At 33.7% G+C, this 21,859-nt stretch overlaps 1 protein-coding gene across 1 annotated transcript in view; it reads left to right on the top strand.

Annotated features, from left to right (window-relative positions):
- LOC144838531 (ATP-dependent RNA helicase A protein-like) overlaps positions 1 to 21,859 on the top strand; it is a 33,007-nt gene that overhangs the window by 10,047 nt on the left and 1,101 nt on the right. Inside the window, exons 9-27 of the mRNA XM_078693933.1 lie at positions 14,697 to 14,798; positions 14,897 to 15,046; positions 15,500 to 15,574; positions 15,804 to 15,995; positions 16,279 to 16,420; positions 16,533 to 16,615; positions 16,757 to 16,913; positions 17,076 to 17,179; positions 17,275 to 17,488; positions 17,577 to 17,671; positions 18,272 to 18,345; positions 18,503 to 18,816; positions 18,968 to 19,079; positions 19,337 to 19,498; positions 19,607 to 19,694; positions 20,041 to 20,083; positions 20,299 to 20,522; positions 20,814 to 20,929; positions 21,474 to 21,680. Coding sequence (XP_078550059.1) covers positions 14,697 to 14,798; positions 14,897 to 15,046; positions 15,500 to 15,574; positions 15,804 to 15,995; positions 16,279 to 16,420; positions 16,533 to 16,615; positions 16,757 to 16,913; positions 17,076 to 17,179; positions 17,275 to 17,488; positions 17,577 to 17,671; positions 18,272 to 18,345; positions 18,503 to 18,816; positions 18,968 to 19,079; positions 19,337 to 19,498; positions 19,607 to 19,694; positions 20,041 to 20,083; positions 20,299 to 20,522; positions 20,814 to 20,929; positions 21,474 to 21,680 — 2,654 coding nt within the window. The remainder of the gene's footprint in view (positions 1 to 14,696; positions 14,799 to 14,896; positions 15,047 to 15,499; positions 15,575 to 15,803; positions 15,996 to 16,278; positions 16,421 to 16,532; positions 16,616 to 16,756; positions 16,914 to 17,075; positions 17,180 to 17,274; positions 17,489 to 17,576; positions 17,672 to 18,271; positions 18,346 to 18,502; positions 18,817 to 18,967; positions 19,080 to 19,336; positions 19,499 to 19,606; positions 19,695 to 20,040; positions 20,084 to 20,298; positions 20,523 to 20,813; positions 20,930 to 21,473; positions 21,681 to 21,859) is intronic.

Genomic DNA, 21,859 nt, shown 5'->3' with positions numbered 1-21,859 from the left:
CTTTCACTAATCGAGGATTGATTCTGTCACAAAAAATAAATTAGTCAAAATGCATAAATTTTGATTTAACAACAATAATTCAATAAGAAAGACAACAATAAAAGAAATAAAGTAAACAAGGACTAACATTAATGTTTTCGTGAAAGTAAACATTTAACTACATTTATGAATTTAAATCTTGAAGAGGTACATTTTCTATTATTTCCTATGAGATTGTAAGTTTAATTTTAATTGTAAATTTTTTTTTATATTTGTGTTGAATACGCCATGTTAATAATAGGATTCATCTGTCAAATCAATTCAGCACTAACATCTGTATCTTCCCACAATGCACTGCATACCACAAGAATTTCGAAAGTGTAAATAAAATTATATTCATATTATATGTTGTGTGAGTTATTTTGCATGTTATATTTATTAATTAAATTCGATGAAGCCTAAAATTCACTAAGTAACCAAATTTCATTGTAGATCAAAATTCGCTGCTGTCCAAAATTTATTGTTGCCCAACATTTGTCAACTTACCATACATTTTACAATAGAATAGTTCTTAATAAATGTTTAAATATAAACAGTAAGTTATATTTATTTTATTCAACTTCAGTTGTGTAATTTTCACTGATTACATTGTTTTTTTTTACAGAACTTCATTTAAAATTTATCTTATAAATTGAAATTTTCAACTTTGAAAAAGTAATACAGGAGTTTTATCTAGATACTATTACATCCCTCAGTGAAGGAAGCTTAAAACTGCATATCATTAATTATTTATACTTAAAACTTGATCTACAATTGTTTTAACATGTTGCATTAAGTAAATTGTAGCTTGTATTTTATGTAAACATGTTCTTGCAATTTCTGCTTTGAACAATGTTTGCAATTATTATACTGAAAATGTGGTTTTACTTATTTTTAGGCTTTTCTGGAGATTTAAATTAGATTAATTTCATGATGAATTTATGTATGTCATATATATATATATATATATATATATGTCATATATATCAGACATGGCAATCCTGTGTGGGTGACTTGATATGACACATAGATGTAGTGGATCAGATCTACTGATTCTCTTGATGAATTGTCCATCACTATTAAATAGTTGTAGTTTGTTGTTACTTGATACAATGATGCTATCATCATCATCAACTACTATTGAACGTGGCCAGAACACCTCATCATCTTTATATCCTGTATCCATTAGTACTTTAAATGAATTGTTCTCCTTATCGTATACAAATATTCGACCAAATCTAGCAGAAGAGCTTTTCCCGTTTTTGTAAGTGTAACATCAGAGTATTCATATTTACTTCTATTTTGTTGTTGTATCTTCATCAACTCCTCACCACTATTAATGTCAAAAATGCAACATTCAGTTGAGTCTGCTACATACACTACATTTGTTTCCTCATCTACATGGATACCACGCGGGTCTGTCAATTTACCTTTGCCAATTGATTTGATCATTTTAACATTGATATCACATACTTGAATGCATTTATTACCATGGTAATATTATCTTGTTTACATATTGTAAGTGTAATACAGGGGTACCCTGGATAGGTGTTGGCTATATCAAGACCCAACAAAGTATAATAGAGGGGTACCCTGGATAGGGGTTGGCCATATCAGGACCCAACAAAGTATAATAGAGGGGTACCCTGGATAGGGGTTGGTCATATCAGGACCCATCAAAGTGTAATAGAGGGGTACCCTGGATAGGTGTTGGCCATATCAGGACCCAACAAAGTGTAATAGAGGGGTACCCTGGATAGGGGTTGGCCATATCAGGACCCAACAAAGTGTAATAGAGGGGTACCCTGGATAGGGATTGGCCATATCAGGACCCAACAAAGTGTAATAGAGGGGTACCATGGATAGGGATTGGCCATATCAGTACTCAACAAAGTGTAATAGAGGGGTACCCTGGATAGGTGTTGGCCATATCAGGACTCAACAAAGTGTAATAAAGGTGTACCCTGGATAGGGGTTGGCCATATCAGGACTCAACAAAGTGTAATAGAGGGGTACCCTGGATAGGTGTTGGCCATATCAGGACCCAACAAAGTGTAATAGAGGGGTACCCTGGATAGGGATTGGCCATATCAGGACCCAACAAAGTATAATAGAGGGGTACCCTGGATAGGGGTTGGCCATATTAGAACCCAACAAAGTGTAATAGAGGGGTACCCTGGATAGGGGTTGGCCATATCAGGACCCAACAAAGTGTAATAGAGGGGTACCCTGGATAGGGGTTGGCCATATCAGGACCCAACAAAGTGTAATAGAGGGGTACCCTGGATAGGTGTTGGCTATATCAGGACCCAACAAAGTATAATAGAGGGGTACCCTGGATAGGGGTTGGCCATATCAGGACCCAACAAAGTGTAATAGAGGGGTACCCTGGATAGGGGTTGGCCATATCAGGACCCAACAAAGTGTAATAGAGGGGTACCCTGGATAGGGGTTGGCCATATCAGGACCCAACAAAGTGTAATAGAGGGGTACCCTGGATAGGGGTTGGCCATATCAGGACCCAACAAAGTGTAATAGAGGGGTACCCTGGATAGGGGTTGGCCATATCAGGACTCAACAAAGTGTAATAGAGGGGTACCCTGGATAGGGGTTGACCATATTAGAACCCAACAAAGTGTAATAGAGGGGTACCCTGGATAGGGATTGGCCATATCAGAACCCAACAAAGTGTAATAGAGGGGTACCCTGGATAGGGGTTGGCCATATCAGGACTCAACAAAGTGTAATAGAGGGGTACCCTGGATAGGGGTTGACCATATTAGAACCCAACAAAGTGTAATAGAGGGGTACCCTGGATAGGGGTTGGCCATATCAGAACCCAACAAAGTGTAATAGAGGGGTACCCTGGATAGGGGTTGGTCATATCAGGACCCAACAAAGTGTAATAGAGGGGTACCCTGGATAGGGGTTGGCCATATCAGGACTCAACAAAGTGTAATAGAGGGGTACCCTGGATAGGGGTTACCATATCAGGACCCAGCAAAGTGTAATAGAGGGGTACCCTGGATAGGGGTTGGCCATATCAGGACCCAGCAAAGTGTAATAGAGGGGTACCCTGGATAGGGGTTGGCCATATCAGGACCCAGCAAAGTATAATAGAGGGGTACCCTGGATAGGGGTTGGCCATATCAGGACCCAGCAAAGTGTAATAGAGGGGTACCCTGGATAGGGGTTACCATATCAGGACCCAGCAAAGTATAATAGAGGGGTACCCTGGATAGGGGTTACCATATCAGGACCCAACAAAGTGTAATAGAGGGGTACCCTGGATAGGGGTTGACCATATTAGAACCCAACAAAGTGTAATAGAGATGTAGCCTACATAGGGGTTGGTCATATCAGGACCCAACAACGTGTAATAGAGGGGTACCCTGGATAGGGATTGGCCATATCAGGACCCAACAAAGTATAATAGAGGGGTACCCTGGATAGGGGTTGGCCATATCAGGACCCAGCAAAGTATAATAGAGGGGTACCCTGGATAGGGGTTACCATATCAGGACCCAGCAAAGTGTAATAGAGGGGTACCCTGGATAGGGGTTGGCCATATCAGGACCCAACAAAGTATAATAGAGGGGTACCCTGGATAGGGGTTGGCCATATCAGGACCCAGCAAAGTATAATAGAGGGGTACCCTGGATAGGGGTTGGCCATATCAGGACCCAGCAAAGTATAATAGAGGGGTACCCTGGATAGGGGTTGGCCATATCAGGACCCAGCAAAGTATAATAGAGGGGTACCCTGGATAGGGGTTGGCCATATCAGGACCCAGCAAAGTGTAATAGAGGGGTACCCTGGATAGGGGTTGGCCATATCAGGACCCAACAAAGTATAATAGAGGGGTACCCTGGATAGGGGTTGGCCATATCAGGACCCAGCAAAGTATAATAGAGGGGTACCCTGGATAGGGGTTACCATATCAGGACCCAGCAAAGTGTAATAGAGGGGTACCCTGGATAGGGGTTGACCATATTAGAACCCAACAAAGTGTAATAGAGATGTAGCCTACATAGGGGTTGGTCATATCAGGACCCAACAACGTGTAATAGAGGGGTACCCTGGATAGGGGTTGGCTATGTTGTTAAAACATATTTCTCCTGATTCGCTCCCATGTGAAAGTGTCCCCTTAATAGGAGTATCCCAAAGGCTGGTTCTACTGTATATAAATTGAATTGCCCTTACCCTACAGTGACCAGGATGTTAAACCTTGTTGCAATCAAGCACATATGTATTTTCCCATAATGCATTGCTTTCCTCAAGAACTTTGTTAGCCTTCAGCATCTTCACATAAGACTCGAACTAATGATTTCTGGTAAGATTCACTGTTGCCCCAAAGTGATTTACCACGGTTAAAAGAATGTTATAAAAAGACTACATAATCAAATACACAAGAAAACTAGATTTCACCATCAAATAGTTTATTATTTATAGTGTCCCATAATAACAACTTCAGTTATGTGATTAACATTTTTGACATTTTTCACACTTGCAATTTATAAAAAATGGAATTTTGAAAAAAATATCACAATAAACTAAATAAATACTAAGTTTAGTTATCAAGAAAATATCCAATTAGACAAAATAAATGCAAAACGTAAAACTGAAAATATCACATAAACACCAAATGAATACAAAACTTAAAAATATCACAAACACTAAATAAATGCAAGGCTTTAAAATATCACTGAATGCACAATTGTAAAATAGTATCAAGTAAATATCACATTAACATCAGATGCTTAAACTGCTTTGAGAAAGTCTTTAGGGTATTCACGTTCAACAAGAACATTTTGCAATTATTATGCTGAAAATGTGATTTTACTTATTTCATTTAGTCCATTTCATTTATTTATCATTACATTAATTTCATCATAAATTTAAGATATTTAATTATCTGTACACAATTTAATAATTCAATATTTTAATTTTGCTATTTGTATAATCTGTTATGGCAATCTTGCGTGGGTGACTTGAAATGACACACAACTGAAATGAATTATCTTCACTGATTCTCTTAATGAATTGTCCATCACTACTAAATAGTTGTACTTTGTTAACACATGCTACAATGATGTTATCATCATCATCAACTACAACTTCACATGGGCGATACACCTTACCATCTTCATATCCTTCATCTATGAGTACTTTCAATGACTTGTTGTCCTTATATAATAATACTTGATTGTTTCCATAATCTACTAGAAGCACTTTACCAGTTTTTGTAAGTGTAACATCAGTGTATTCATATTTACCTCCTTTCCGTTGTCCTATCTCCATTAACTCCTCACCACTATTAATGTCAAATTTGAAAATGCTGCATCCAGTTGTCCAATCTGCTACATACACAACATTTGTTTCCTCATCTACATGGATACCATATGGGTTTGTCAATTTACCTTTGCCAATTGATTTGATCATTTTACCATTCATATCACATACTTGAATGCATTTATCATCACTGAATGCTATTTTGTCATTCTTCATTTTGTACATTCTGTAAACTTTAACACCTTCTGGTAGTATTATCTTGTTTACATATTTCCCTGATTGTTTGTATTTGTAAATTTCATTTGTGTAGCAGGAAACCAGCAAATCACCATCATCACACTTGACCAGTCCTGTAGGTTTGACCTCAAGTTTAATTTCATTTACCAATCCTTCCTTCTCTACTTTGATATTAATTGGTGATTGGCTGATTGGTGTATCATTGATGTGTACATTTAATGTACAAATTCCTTCAGTTGTACATACTCCTCTTATAGCATAATTGTCATTGTTATCATCTTCGACAAGAGTATTGTTAGTTTCTCCTGAAGGTAGTGTCCATGTTGCTTTTAGTTGATTTGGTAGAATACAATGTGGTTTGCTGATTTTGACAACAATTGATTGACCTTGGGTCACTGCTTCTGGTGCTGTAACTGTCAAGTCTATAACTTGTGTTACATTTCCTATGTTGTCTTGTTTCAGCAAATCAATTTGATTTCTGTTTTCAAAGAATGAAATTTTCCCATTGTCTTGTGGTTTGGTTTCTATAGAATTATTAATTTGATCCTTCAGTGTTTTTAATGCACTTTCACTTAATGTCATAGCAGTTGTTGGTTCACTCTTTACTAACTCATCAAGAAATTCCTCATTTTCTTTCAATTCAGATTTAATTTCTCGTAATTTCTTCATGTGTCCGTCATTTACAGCTGTATAATTTTCATAAACCGCTTGAACCTTTTTTTCTATTTTATCTCCATTTTTCTTGATTATGTTTATCATTTCCTGAACTTGGTGTCTAATACCTCTTAAACTTGTTTCTTTACTTTCTTTAAGTTTCTCAGCAATCATGTTACCAGATTGTATTCCATAGTTTAGTTTGTTTGTGTATTTATCAGCAGCTCTTTGTAACTCTTTTGCCGTCTCTTTAAATGTATTGAATGCTTTTGTAATATCAATTGGTTTATGGTCTGCTGTTGCCTGGTGCTCTGTTATTGAACAATTTATGCATATTGGTACTTTACATGTTGTACAGTACATCTCTAGTGGCTTATCATGAGTAAAACAAATGGCTGGTTTTAATAATGCAAATTGCTGTGGTGTCATTGACTGCACTTCGTCTGCTGGGAGTAGAGTATGTTTTTTTGATATTTTAAGCATTTTGTGATGGTTGCTACAGGTGTGGCACAAGTAATGTTCACATTCCTGGCAGTAATGTTCAACCTCTTTTGTTTCACAAATACATTTCACTTCTGGTTTCTTTGCCAATTCTGGATTGTTAGGTGTCGCCATCCTGTAATTAGTAAAATATAATTTTTTTTTATTTGGTGATTATATTTTTAATGCTGATACTAATCTTCTATACTAGATTGTGATTATCAGTAATTGTTATAATATCATGTTTATTAATTCCTATTGTATAAAAATTAGTGTAAAAATTTACCTGGAAAAATCTGGTACTGCAGAGCTTTTGTGTTACGTGCTGACGTGGCCGTTTCAAAATCAAAAGTGAGGTAATCTTTAATCGCGTCATGGGAAGTAGTTAGTATGGGTAAATCATTTACTGTATGTCCGTTAAAGAACAATGTTAAAAGATAAAAGCCTTGAAACTAAAAACTAAATAAATAATGTGATAACGACATTTATTTACTTTTGTATAACAACCAAGGCAACACTATCTTGCAGGTTTTTATTCTTTTTGAGCTCAAGTATTTTACAAATTCTATAAAATGAACATCATCAGGGTTTTATTCCCCTCAAGCAAGCAAATGTACGTCAGCTTTGATAATGTTATGCTTTGTCAGTTATTTAGATAGCATAGTCTCAAGTCCAAAGTCTACTAAAAGATATTTTTAATGTGAGTCAAGTTAGATAATCTTCTATATTTTCATAACTAACTTTCAACTTTATTCACATCATACAAACAGTAAAATACAGTATGTAAAAAAGGATAAAAAAAAATAGTGCTCAAGGCGCTTGTGAAAACCATAAAACAAATTAACCAAACCTAAATACTACTGATAATTTTGACAAAAACCAAAAAAAAAACCAAGACCAATTGAACCCACATCACTGTTTTATGAATTTAATAATCTATAAAATTATTTAATAATTCACTATTTTGATATTTTTATCATATACATAAGACATGGCAATCCTGCGTGGGTGACTTGATATGACGCATAGATGTAGTGGATCAGATCTACTGATTCTCTTGATGAATTGTCCATCACTATTAAATAGTTGTAGTTTGTTGTTACTTGATACAATGATGTTATCATCATCATCAACTACTATTGAACGTGGCCAGAACACCTCACCATCTTTATATCCTGTATCCATTAGTACTTTAAATGAATTGTTCTCCTTATCGTATACAAATATTCGATTATTCACCAAATCTAGCAGAAGAACTTTTCCCGTTTTTGTAAGTGTAACTGTAACATCAGAGTATTCATATTTACCTCTATTTTGTTGTTCTATCTTCATCAACTCCTCACCACTATTAATGTCAAATATGAAAATGAAGCATTCAGTTGAGTCTGCCACATACACAACATTTGTTTCCTCATCTACATGGATACCAAGTGGGTCTGTCAATTTACCTTTGCCAATTGATTTGATCATTTTACCATTCATATCACATACTTGAATACATTTATTACCACAATCAATAAATGCTATTTTGTCATTCTTCATTTTGTACATTTTGTAAACTCTCACACCTTCTGGTAGTATTATCTTGTTTACATATTTTCCTGATTGTTAGTATTTGTGAATTTCATTTGTCCAACAGGAAATCAGCAAATCACCATCTTCACATTTGACCAGTCCTTTGACCTCAAGTTTAATTTCATTTACCAATCCTTCCTTCTCTACTCTGATATTAATTGGTGATTGGCTGATTGGTGTATCATTGATGTGTACATTTAATGTACAGATTCCTTCAGTTGTACATACTCCTCTTATAACATAATTGTCATTGTTATCATCTTCAACAAGAGCATTGTTGGTTTCTCCTAAAGGTAGTGTCCATGTTGCTTTCAGTTGACATAGTGCAGTACATATTTGTGTTTTGCTGATTTTGATAAAAATTGGTTGACCTTGGGTCACTGCTTCTTCTGCTGTAACTTTCAGATATTCTACATTTCCAATCTTATTTTGTGGCGTCATTAACTGCATTTCTTCTGCTGAGAGTAGAGTATGTTTTTCATTCATGGGAAACATTTTATGATGGTTGCTATAGGTGCGACACAAGTAATGTTCACATTCCTGGCAGTTATAGTGTTCTACCTGTTCTTTAGTTTCACAAATACATTTTATTCTGACTTTATTTTCAATTTCTGGATGTCTAACTAAGATCCATAATATGTTCCTTCTCGTCTATATCTGTCTCTGTCGCCATCCTGCAATAATAATCAGTATAATTTTTTTTTTTTGCTTGTTATTTAACATTTGGTTGTAGTTTTAGGAGTGAGTGTAATGATGTTATTAACACTGACCATGTGAGGTCTTTGATGGGATTTGTCAAAGTTGGAGGATAACTTAGTATAAAGGCTGATAACGTGATGACGTTGATTGTGAACCAAAGGAAGATGGTAGTACAAACCCAATGAAAAGAACAATGCGAATAAAGAAGTAAAAACATTCATTGATTCCTTTTGTATAGTATTTTACTTTGACCTTTGTAGATTGAAGTAGAAATATATTATTTACCAACTTTATAAACTGATCATAACTGTTATTCTCAAATTATAATCACTTCTGCAACCTGATTTATAGAACTAGTTATATGGTAATCCTATATTGTACAAAATGAGTATTATAAATTTACCTTTACAATCTTGTACTCCTGAGCTTTTGTGTTACGTGCTGACGGGCCTTGAAGTTGAATATTCTTATCACTGTAAGGTACAGTAGTTAAATCAATTACTGTAGTAAGTCAATAAAGAGTGATCTCAAAGTGTGGATACTATTAAAGATTTTATCGCTGGATTTATTTACTTTAACCTAACAGCCATGTCTATGCTGTCTTGCTTGTTTTTAATATTTTGAAGCATTTACAATATGCTGTAAATGAACAGCGCCACATAATTGTCAGGCCACTAATTTGCCCTCATGTAACAAATGTTTGGATTAGTTATTTTTCAGCTTTGTCACACCTACTAAATAAGCATGGTTTCAAGTCCAAAGCATTACGTTTTTTAATTATCTCTACTAGTGTAGCATAATCATAATGTTTTTTATGTATTTTCCCATAATGCATTGCTTTCCTCAAGAACTTTGTTAGTCCTCAACATCTTGACTTGAAGACTTGAACTAATGAGTTCTGGTAAGATTAACTGTTGCCCTAAAGTAGCTGATTTACCATGATAAAAAGACTATATAATAAAATACACAAAAAAACTAGTCACCATCAAATAGTTTATTACTAATAGTCCCATATACAATAACTGTTGATTTATTATTACTGTTTTATTCAACTTCAGTTATGCGATTAACATTTGTTACATTTTTTACACCTGCAATAATTTCTAACTCATTTATAAAAAAATGAATTTTTAAAAAAATGTCAAGAAAGTATCCCATTTACACAAAATAAATGCAAAACTTAAAACTGTTATCAAGAAAATATCACTTAATTTAAACACTAAATGAATGTAAAACTTAAAAATATAAAAAATACTAAATGAATGCAAAGCTTTAAAATATCACTGAATGCACAATTGTAAAATATTATCAAGTAAATATCACATTAACATCAGATGAATGAAAAACTTAAACTGCTTTGAGAAAGTCTTTAGGGTATTCACGTTCAACAAGAACATTTTGCAATTATTAGGCTGATAATGTGATTTTACTTATTTCATTTAGTCAATTTCATTTATTTATCATTACATTAATTTCATCATAAATTTAGGATATTTAATTTTCTGTACACAATTTAATAATTCAATATTTTAATATTGTTATTCCAATCTGTTATGGCAATCCTGCGTGGGTGACTTGAAATGACATAACTTTTTACTAGAAAATTATCTACTATTTCCTTAACTTTTCTCAAATACATTCTGGTTCTTTAATTCTGGTACCTGATGTAGTTTTTTTGTCAATTTGTTAAATACTGTAATTTGATCACTACATTTATTTACTTTTCTCACTGTCTTGGCTTCTTTTTTGTTACATTATAATGCCTTTGAGTGCTACAAAAAGTAGGTGATTTTATTTTTCTGCAGTCAAATCAGGTTATACTAAATATTGAGCTTAAAACTGGTAGAAAAATAACATTAAGCTTAAAAATGAAAGAACAATAAAGATTACTATGAACTTGTTTCAACTACAGTGTATTATAGAAATAATATTTACTTTACTTTATCGTCCCTCATCTTCTGAGTAACAGCAAAAAGGGGGAAAGTGTCATTCAAACCCTATGAACCCCTATGGCTATGAGATTGATTTTCTAATATAATAGAATCGGTATGTTGACATTAACTTTCCAAATTTAAACTCACTTACTCACCATTAGTTTTGAAAATTAGATAAAAACTTAATAATTAAATATTTTAAATGTGTCATCATATATATCTGATATGGCAATCTTGCGTGGGTGACTTGAAATGACACATAGCTGAAATGATTTATTACGGTCACAAATTTTTTTGATGAATTGTCCATCACCACTAAATAGTTGTAGTTTGTGTTCACTTGATACAATGATGTTATCATCATCATCAACTACAACTGCCCATGGGCCACACACCTTACCATCTTCATATCCTTTATCTATTAATACTCTAAATGACTCGTCCTTATTGTTATATAATAACACTTGACTATTGTCTTCATCTGTTACAATTACATTACCAGTTTTTGTAAGTGTAACATCAGTGTACTTAAATTTACATCCTTTTTGTTCTATCTTCATCAACTTCTCACCACTATTAATGTTAAATTTAAACAGGCTACAGTTAGCTGTGTCATCAGCTACATACACAACCTGTGCTGCCTCATCTACATGAATACCAAGTGGGACTGTAAATGTGCCAATTGATCTTATCACTTTACCATTCATATCACATACTTGAATGCATTTATTACCAGCATCAGTGAATGCTATTTTGTCATTCTTCATTTTGTACATTTTGTTAACTTTAACACCAGCAGGTAATATAATCTTGTTTACATATTTTCCTGATTGTCTGTATTTGTAAATTTTATTTGATTGGTGAGAAATGAGCAAATCACCATCATCACACTTTATCACTCCTCTAGGAGAGGCCTCTAGTTTAATTTTATTTACCAATCCTTCCTTCTCTACTTTGATATTAATTGGTGATTGGCTGATTGGTGTATCATTGATGTGTACATTTGAAGTACAGATTCCTTCAGTTGTACATACTCCTCTTATAACATAATTGTCATTGTTATCATCTTCAACAAGAGCAGTGTTGGTTTCTCCTGAAGGTAGTGTCCATGTTGCTTTCAGTTGATTTGGTAGAATACATGTTTGTGGTTTGCTGATTTTGACAACAATTGGTTGACCTTGGGTCACTGCTTCTGGTGCTGTAACTTTCAGATGTTCTACATTTCCAATCTGGTCTTGTTTCTGCAAGTCAATTTGTTTTCCATTTTCAAGGAAGAAAGTATTACCTTTATCATGTGAATCGATTTCTACAGATTTGTTTTGATCTTTCAGTGTTTTTAATACATTTTCACTTGATGTCATAGCAGTTGCTGGTTCACTCTTTACTACCTGATTAAGAGATTCATGGGATTCGTACATTACTTGAACTGCTTGAACATTTTTGGTAATTATATTTGGCATTTCTTGAACTTGGTTTTCAATTTCTCTTAAACATCTTTCTGTGCTTTCTTTTAGTTCCTTCGATCTCCTGATACATGATTTTATTTCATGATCTAGTTTGTTTCTGCATTTATCAAAATCTTTCTCTTCAACAGTTTGTTTCATTGTAGTGAACACATATGTAACATGGATTTGTTTATGACCTGTTGCCTGGTGCTTTGTTATTAAACAATTTATACATATTGGTACTTTACATGTTGTACAGTACATCTCTAGTGGCTTCTTATGTGAGGAACACATCATAGGTTTTAATAATGCAAATTGCTGTGGAGTCATTGATTGCACTTCGTCTGCTGAGAGTAGAGTATGTTTTTTGGTTATTGGAAGTAGTTTATGATGGTTGCTACAGTTGTGGCACAAGTAATGTTCACATTCCTGGCAGTAGTGTTCTACCGGTTCTTTAGTTTCACAAATACATTTCATCTCAACTTTCTTAAGATCCATATTTTGCTTCTCATCTATATCTTTACTTTTTGCCATCCTACAATAACAATGTTTAAAAATAATGAATGTTTATGAGTGCAGTAAAAATAATTTCATGTGGTGAAAGAAGAAAGAAAAGCCAAGTGAAAATAGAATATTTCATCTTTCACCGAATAAGATTTTTGTTCTATTGCACAAACATAACACTCAATTTATTTTAAAACACACCTACTTTTAAACAGAGGCTAAACCATTCCAGAAGGCAGCACTCCAATTTTGGACTTGAAGTACAACATTTATAGATTGCGCACACTACTTTTCGAACATGCTTAACAATAGCTAAACCTTGTGTCACACGCGGTTGTTGTGTTGTGTAACAAGAATGAACTTCATAACAAAACAGGATAACAAAATTACACTTGCATATACCAAAATTGCAAAGTTGATGGTGTAGAGTTCAATGAAGTAGTTATTAAATATCATTTGACCTCCTCCAATCAAATGACAATAATTTTCTTCGGTGTGTTAGAAATCAAAGATTTTACACTATGTGAGATCATTTATGGGTTAATAATAATAATAATGTTTATTCGGCAAAAGTTCATTAAAGTACATTTCACAATTCATCTTGCCAGGAGCAAGTAATAGGCATAAGCCCAAACAGAAAACTGCTTTTACTCCATCATTACTTATAAAATACAAAAATAACAAAACTAAACTAAACTAAGTAGCACAAATTAAGTTAGATAGAGAGCATGTACTGTATAAGAAAGATAATGATTAGGATTGAGATTTAAATCAAGGAATAATTAAGTCACATAAAATGACTATTGAAATTACTAGGGCACTATAGTGTTTTCACATTTTCACATTTCACACAGTTTTCTGGAAATACTTAATTTCTTATTGTAAAAAAAAAAAATGAAATATGAAATCTTTACCTTGATCAATCTTGCATTGAAGATCATCTGTATACGTGGTAATTGCTGACTTGACTGATACAAAATCAAAAGTGGGATTGTTTTTTAGGGACACTGTTATTTTACTGCAATAAATAACAGATATAAATTGTGGGTACTAAAGTAATTATTGATTATTTTACAACTATATTTATTTACTATTTTTAACAGCCATGGCATAGAGTTTTGAATGTTTTGAATTTTGAGTGTTATCTAAATGATAATAGCAATAAAAGAACATTAGTGGTTATTACTTTATGTTTATGTGACCTCATTTTAGATAAGAATTTGTATTTACTTGTTTATAACAACCATGTCGGCACGTTTTTGATTCCTTTGAAGCTATAAGCATTTTACAATTATATTATAAAATAGAATTAATAGCACCATTAAAAGAACATAATGGTCGTTTTCCTTTCTAAGTAAATAAACTGTATGCCTTTATTACTTTATGTTTTTGTATAATACTCATTTAGATAAAGCCTGGTCTCAAGTCTTCAAAACATTGTTTCTTTTTTATTTCATTTCATTTATTTAATTCGACCAATAAACAGATACAGAACATAAACAAAGCACAATGGTAAGGGGCAACTAAAGCAAAACAATTACTATAACTCAAAGAGTCAGTTACCCCTTAAAAAACATCGAAATACAAAAATACAAAAAATATTGTACCAAGTAGGCCTAAAAGTAAAACATTTGTACAAGCTTATAAAAAAGTCTCTTAATACTCAAAATTAGTAATAATGTATAGTTATGTATTATTAGTTTGCACAGATTGCATTTATATGCAATAAATATGTTATAAATTACAAAAATGATAAATCACAATATCAAAAATTTGAAGTAATAATAATATTAACACAGTACATAATAAAAATAAAGTAATAATAAACAATAACTAGTCTTAAAATGTTAATTTCCAGCTGGATCCATACATTGTAGAAATAGTGCCCGACGTTGAGGAGATCATAGACTCTACTCTTAGCGCCCTTAACATTCAACCTGTTCAACAGTCATCGCAACAGGTTAGTTATAATACATTATTTATTACATGTTTCTTTTATTTCATTCTTTGTGTATATTTTGTTTCTAGTTTTTATTATGTTTTTTTATTTTTATACAGGAGCCGCAATCACTAAAGACTGCATCAAACCAGAATGACTTTGAAAATCCAGAAGGGCCAAGGGGTTGCTGGGGTGTGTCATGGTCCCCTCCCCAGGCTAATTGGAACCCATGGTCAAATTGCAACATTGATGAAGGCCCACTAGCCTATGTAAGTATTGTTCTGCAGTCTCATACAGACAGTATATAACTTGTATCTAGATATGGTGTGTAAAATAAAACAGAGATTGTTTGTCAGGTATTGTGGTATGAAAGTTGAAACACCAAAGTTAATAATTGATTTCTGTGCTAGTGTATTTATAGTAAATTTTGAACAGTAATTGTTTCTTACAAAAACTACAAAAGTTTGAAAATGACCAACAATTAAAAACAATACAAATTTCCTTGAATGCAATAAATCAATGATATCATTGAATTTAATCATAAAATATTTTAATTAATAATAAAACATTTAAGTTTGTCTTCCATTTTCTTGATTGAATTTATATACAAAATACATTTATTTGTTATACATTAGCATTACTGAAATAGAGGCCTAATCAACCTACAATGAAATGTTGTTAAATTAAATTTGTAGAATTTTATTATGTATTTATTTTGATAGATGTCTCTAGAGCAAGTTAGCCAGGATCTTCTAAACAATGCTAATATGACCAGTCAGAAACCAGAGTACATACGGGTAAGTTTATACTTATGTCTTGTTGGCCAGCATAAAAAGATTACAATCCTACTCTGGTATAGGTCTCATTTAGAAGGGGTTGGTGAAGGAACTTTTCTAGTTAAGCAAAAGAATTTTACAAAAAGCAGGACGACGATCCCTTTATGACCTCAGCAAGAGACACTGGTCTCAAATTTTCTCTTTTCCCAATTAAAATGAAATAAAACATAAATTTAAATTTATCTTCCAGAGCATGGAAAGTCGTCAGGGTCTCCCAATCTTTCACGCCCAGGGAATGATTTTGGACGAGATACAGCGCAATCCAGTTGTTATAATTAGAGGTGCCACTGGTTGTGGTAAGACTACGCAGGTGCCTCAGTTTATTTTGGATGACTACATCAAATGTGGTAAAGGTGCCTTCTGCAACGTTGTGGTCACACAGGTAAGCCACATTCATGTAATGATATAATGATGAATATACCATGAATGGTCCAATGTTCTATATTCCTTGATTGTCACTCACTCGCTTAATTGTTGATCCAATTGGTTAGGATAGTTGGCCACAACATGTAAACATTCATTCGTTGGTAGTCTATTTTTTTGGCTGTATCTATGTTTATGTGTAACAGCACTTTTTTGTACTCACAAAATGAGAATGCGCAGTATTAAAGCATGTAATAATCCCTGTTGAGAATAATTTAAAATAGTTTTCTTTTTGTTTCTAGCCCCGGCGTATCAGCGCTGTGTCAGTGGCTGAGCGTGTTGCATCCGAGCGTGCTGAGGAGCTAGGCTTTAGTACTGGCTACTCTGTCAGGTTCGATTCCATCAAGCCTAGGCCTATGGGATCAATTCTTTTTCTCACTGTTGGTAAGTACACAATTTCAATAATTAAAATAAATTAATATACTTTACGTTATTAATATATAATAATTTGGACGGATTAATAAAACAAATAAATTATTTTTTCCCTCGTTTTTAGGTACACTTCTGCGTAAATTGGAAGCTGGACTTCGTGGTGTTTCACATGTTATTGTTGATGAAATTCATGAGCGTGATCTAAACGTAAATTTCTTTTGACTTAACCAATAATTATAATATTAATAATAATAGTTAAATGATTTGAACCAGTCACCTATCGTTTACAGGTCTAGCATCTTGAAGAAGATTGTTTTATATATAGTCCTTGTATTGTTTGCTTTATAGACTGACTTCTTATTGGTTGTTTTGCGAGAAATGTCACGAGCAAATCCAGACCTACGTATTATTCTTATGTCAGCCACTATTGACATTAGGCTTTTCAGTAACTACTTTGGAGATAGTCCGGTACTTGAGGTCAAAGGTCGAGCACATCCAGTACAAGGTAATGTCTTTAAATAACACTTTAACCATATGTTTTACGTCATCAATTTTGCATACTAAATCAACTAAACAGAAATACAAATAATTAATATAGCTTAATTAAAAATAATATAATGCTTCTTTACTTAAAAAAATTAATACAAGAATATTTTCATATTTGCAGAATACTTTCTGGAGGATATAGTTCAGATGTTGGGTTTTGTTCCAACACTAACTTCCAGAAAGAAGCGAAGAAATGACGACAGTGATGAAGAAGTAGAAGGAGATGTAAGTTACTATACTGAAGGATGGTGGTTATGATATAAGATATGAACATTTTAAATGTCAGTGGGTGTTGATTTTTCATAACAATTGTTTTATAGGAAAATATGAATAGAGAAATAAAAGGAGATTACACACACAAGACAAAAGCTGCTATGAATATGATGAGTGAAAAAGAGATGAACTTTGAACTCATTGATGCGTTGCTAGGTTACATATGTGGACTAGGTGTAAAGGGTGCTGTCCTGGTGTTTCTGCCTGGTTGGAATTGGATATTTGCAATTATGCGACATTTACAGGAAAGCCCAAGGTTTGGTAAGGGAAAAAATAAAAAAATGTCATTTTTTTTGCTAACACCATTCATCCTCATTGATTCTAACATTTATAAAATTTGTTCTTAAAGGTGGGCCAGGATTTCTAATCCTACCGCTTCATTCCCAGATCCCACGAGAAGAACAACACCGTGTGTTTGAGCCGGTACCAGAGGGTGTAACCAAGGTAACATAACATTGTCTCTACATTTAAATTAAACACAAATATATAAATGTTGGTGAACAGTGTTGAAAATACTATGAATACCTTTTGGTAGGTGTTTGCATTACATTACATTACATTTCAATTTATATAGCGCCTTTACAATGATCAAAGCGCTTTACAATGACTGATCATCTGGTGAACATAGTTATTTCGGGAAAATATTGGTTTTCAATAGTTTTTTGAAAATTATAATTGAAGATGAGTCACGAATTGTGCGTGAAAGGTTATTCCAAAGGTCTGGGCCTAGCTTTGAAAATGAATGTTCACCAGATGATCGGTGAACACGAGGAACATTGAGTTTAATCGGATCGTGTTCTGACCTAAGACCCGCTCTTTGACAATTATACCTACTAATTAAGTCACACATGTAAACCGGTGCTTGACCATTTACGCAATTATAAACTTGAACTAAAATTTTAAACTTAACCCTTTGTTCAACTGGCAACCAATGCAATTCTTTCAGAAGCGGGCTAGTATGAGTACGCATATCATATCATTGATCATCTGTGATATATGATTCTAGAATTATTATATTTATATACTAATTTAAATTATTTTCAGATTGTATTGTCAACAAATATAGCAGAGACCAGTGTTACAATTAATGATGTTGTTTATGTCATTGATATTTGCAAGTGAGTGTTATTTCTCAAATTATATAGTGCAAACACCCCTCTAAGATAAATGTAACATTCCAGCTGTAAGAAAAAAAATGATAAAAACCAGGAATGCTCTCCAGCTCAAAAACTGCTTTAACTAGTGTTTTTTGAAAAAAATTTTTTTCTCCTTTAGAGCCAAAATGAAATTGTTTACATCACACAATAACATGACAAACTACGCTGTTGTCTGGGCCTCAAAGACTAACTTGGAACAACGTAAAGGTCGTGCTGGACGTGTGAGGCCAGGATTTGCATTTCATTTGATTAGCAGAGCCAGATACGAGAAACTTGAAGAACACACCACACCAGAAATCTTCAGAACGCCTCTGCATGAACTAGCATTGACCATTAAATTGCTCAGATTGGGCATGATTAAGGAATTTCTTGGCAACGCTATTGAACCACCACCCCTGGATTCTGTCATGGAAGCAGTCGCTGCCCTCAAAGGTTTGTTGAGTAAAACGTTTATTCCGAATGGTATTTGGCCTAGTGTATATAATAGTACACATACATAATCCTATGTCCAGCTGTAGACTGTGTTAATGTAGTCTTAAAAATAGACTGCTGTACAATTTGATTTAGCTGTTTTTTTTTATAGATATGCATGCCCTTGATGAAGCTGAAGAGTTGACACCATTGGGGCGAGTACTTGCCAAAATGCCCATTGAACCTCGTTTGGGCAAGATGATCATCATGGGTTGCATAATGAAGTAAGGCTGATTACCATTAATAATAATTGATTATATAAACTATTAATTTTTTCAATTTAATTATACATAGCCTAATATAGATCTTCTCCAAATTTCTTATTGGGAACTTTTTATCATGTGACCAGAAAGCAGCACAGCATTACAACCAGTGTGACAGCTTCTCATCATGTACATGACATCGCCAGACTTTGGGGTAGTCCCAGAAAAGGGAAGCTATCACAACATTTGTTTTTTTTTTTCATTTCTTTCTGTAACAGACTTGGAGATGCCATGTGTCTAATTGCAGCTGCCAGTTGCTTCACTGAACCATTTGTGACCATTGCTGGGAGAGTGGCACCATTCCACAAACGCTACTGTGGAATGCGACACAGCGACCATATCGCAATGCTTGCTGCCTTCCAGGAATGGGAGAATGCCCTGTAAGTATATTTTAGATAATTTACAGTAACATGTTTTCTGAACTGTACATAATAAAATCTATCAACCAATATAAGTAACTCTTTTAACATATATTTTGTATATTTTAGAATGCAAGGTGGTGAAAATGCAGCTATGGAATACAGTGACAGAAAGAGTCTACAGATGACCTCACTAAGAATGACCTATGAAGCCAGGGTAAGTGATGGGGTGATGGTCAATGGTGCAGATCCTGTGGGGACATATCCCCTCCACTATTTTTGAGTGGGGATGGATTTGTTAAATGTATTAGCTGTAGTATTGATTGATTGAAATGTGGATGAAAGTGGTGGTGGTGGTGGTTTGGATGGAAATGGTGTTACCTATGAAATTGTTTGTGATCGGAAAGAATATTGGTGGTGTACAACAAATGTGGTGTGGATGTAAACAACATGTTGGTGGCAAAATATGCTATGCAATATTAATATTTAACAAAAGTAATTAAAAAATGATAATTATCTACCAGAAATAGAAGGACTGATTTAGAGTATTTAAATTTTTTCAGAATCAATTAAAGGATATTCTCTTAATGGAAGGATTTCCAGAAGGTAACACAATTTTTTTTCGAATGGCTAGTACCATTTTTAAATTTGCAACGAATGGCAACGATAGATCAACAAATAAAATCTGGAAAAGAATTACTTGAATCACTATCACTTTGACTGTCAATTAACTCTAAATTGGAATGTTATTAAGAATGAAAATCCAATTTGTTGATAGATCCCATAATATTATCTTATTTCTTAATTCAATTTTCATTTAGAATGTTTGATGCCTGAGCATTTTAACTACTCTGGACCAGACAACAATCTAGATGTGGTCGTGTCATTGTTAGTCATGGCACTATATCCAAATGTCTGTTACCACAAGGAGAAACGAAAGCTGTTGACAACTGAAAACAAGTCTGCCCTCATACATAAGTCGTCCGTCAACTTCAGCAAGATCGAGCAATCATTCCCGCTGCCATTTTTCATATTTGGCGAGAAAGTAAGTTGAGAGAAGTCTTTGTAGAACAGTAACTCCCATGTAAATTAGAATTAATTCATTCTAATACCATATTTAGGCATGCTATGCTTTGATTGGTTGAAGCAATAATGAATATTCAGTATTTGTTGGCAATCTAGGCCCTATAATAATTTGTATTACTCCATTGAGTTGCATTGTAGTAGAATGATATTATTGGTGGATATATTTACATGGTTATGACACTTTATGTATATATTGCTGGTGTTAAATTTGTAATGGTTACAAATAAAAAATGTGATTATTTGTTTATAGATCAGAACAAGAGCTGTGTCGGCTAAAACAATGACAATGGTGACACCTCTGCAATTGTTGATGTTCGGTGCTCGTCAAGTGGACAGTGATGGCAGTATAATTAAACTTGATGACTGGTAAACACTACATTGATACGCAAAGAGATAAACTTGTGCTTTGTTTAGACTATGTTTCTATATTTCTAAATTTAGGGTACAGCTTCAAATACCTTTGTCTAGGCTGAATTACCTTGTCTAAATTTAGGGTTTAGCTTTAAATACCTTTTACCTGGATGAATTATGTTGTCTTAATTTAGGTTACATCTTTAAATACCTTTTGCCTGGGTGAATTATCTTGTCCTAATGTAGGGTACAGCGTCAAATACATTTTACCCCTTCTTATGATATCTTTCCTTAATTTAGGGTTCAGTTTCAAATACCTTTTACCTGGATGAATTATGTTGTCTTAATTTAGGTTACATCTTTAAATACCTTTTGCCTGGGTGAATTATGTTGTCTTAATTTAGGTTGCATCTTTAAATACCTTTTGCCTGGGTGAATTATCTTGTCTTAATGTAGGGTACAGCGTCAAATACATTTTAACCCTTCTTATGTTATCTTTCCTTAGGGTTCAGTTTCAAATACCTTTTAACATGTTTTGCATTTTGTTTTCTTAATTTAGGGTACAGCTTCAAATACCTTTCCATCAGGCAGCCAAGGTGGTTGCTCTGCATCCAGTAATTGAATCTCTCTTATTCCGTATATCTGGTAATCCTGAGGAGATATTAACGCCAAGCCTCACAGATGATCTCCTGATAAATGTACTGCGAGCGATGTCTGGATTTAATGCTGGCGTGTTCACAAATGGAGCAGAAAGACCAGAAAAACCGTGAGTAATATTGAAATAAATAAATATACCCAAGCTGTAATGTATAAATAGATTTGTTATTAACAACTTCTATGACTTCTGTGAGATTTAACATTCTTCTAGCAAAAAGCATATTTTAGCAAAATATTACTATATTTTAGTGTATAGTTAAATTTACCCAATTTCTTATTGTTATTCAC

The sequence above is a fragment of the Antedon bifida genome, chromosome 3 (genome assembly GCF_963402885.1).
Source record: "Antedon bifida chromosome 3, ecAntBifi1.1, whole genome shotgun sequence".
In the NCBI taxonomy this organism is placed as follows: Eukaryota; Metazoa; Echinodermata; class Crinoidea; order Comatulida; family Antedonidae; genus Antedon; species Antedon bifida.
Note: the sequence above shows the minus strand (reverse complement) of the source record. Positions and strands in the feature narration are given on the sequence as shown.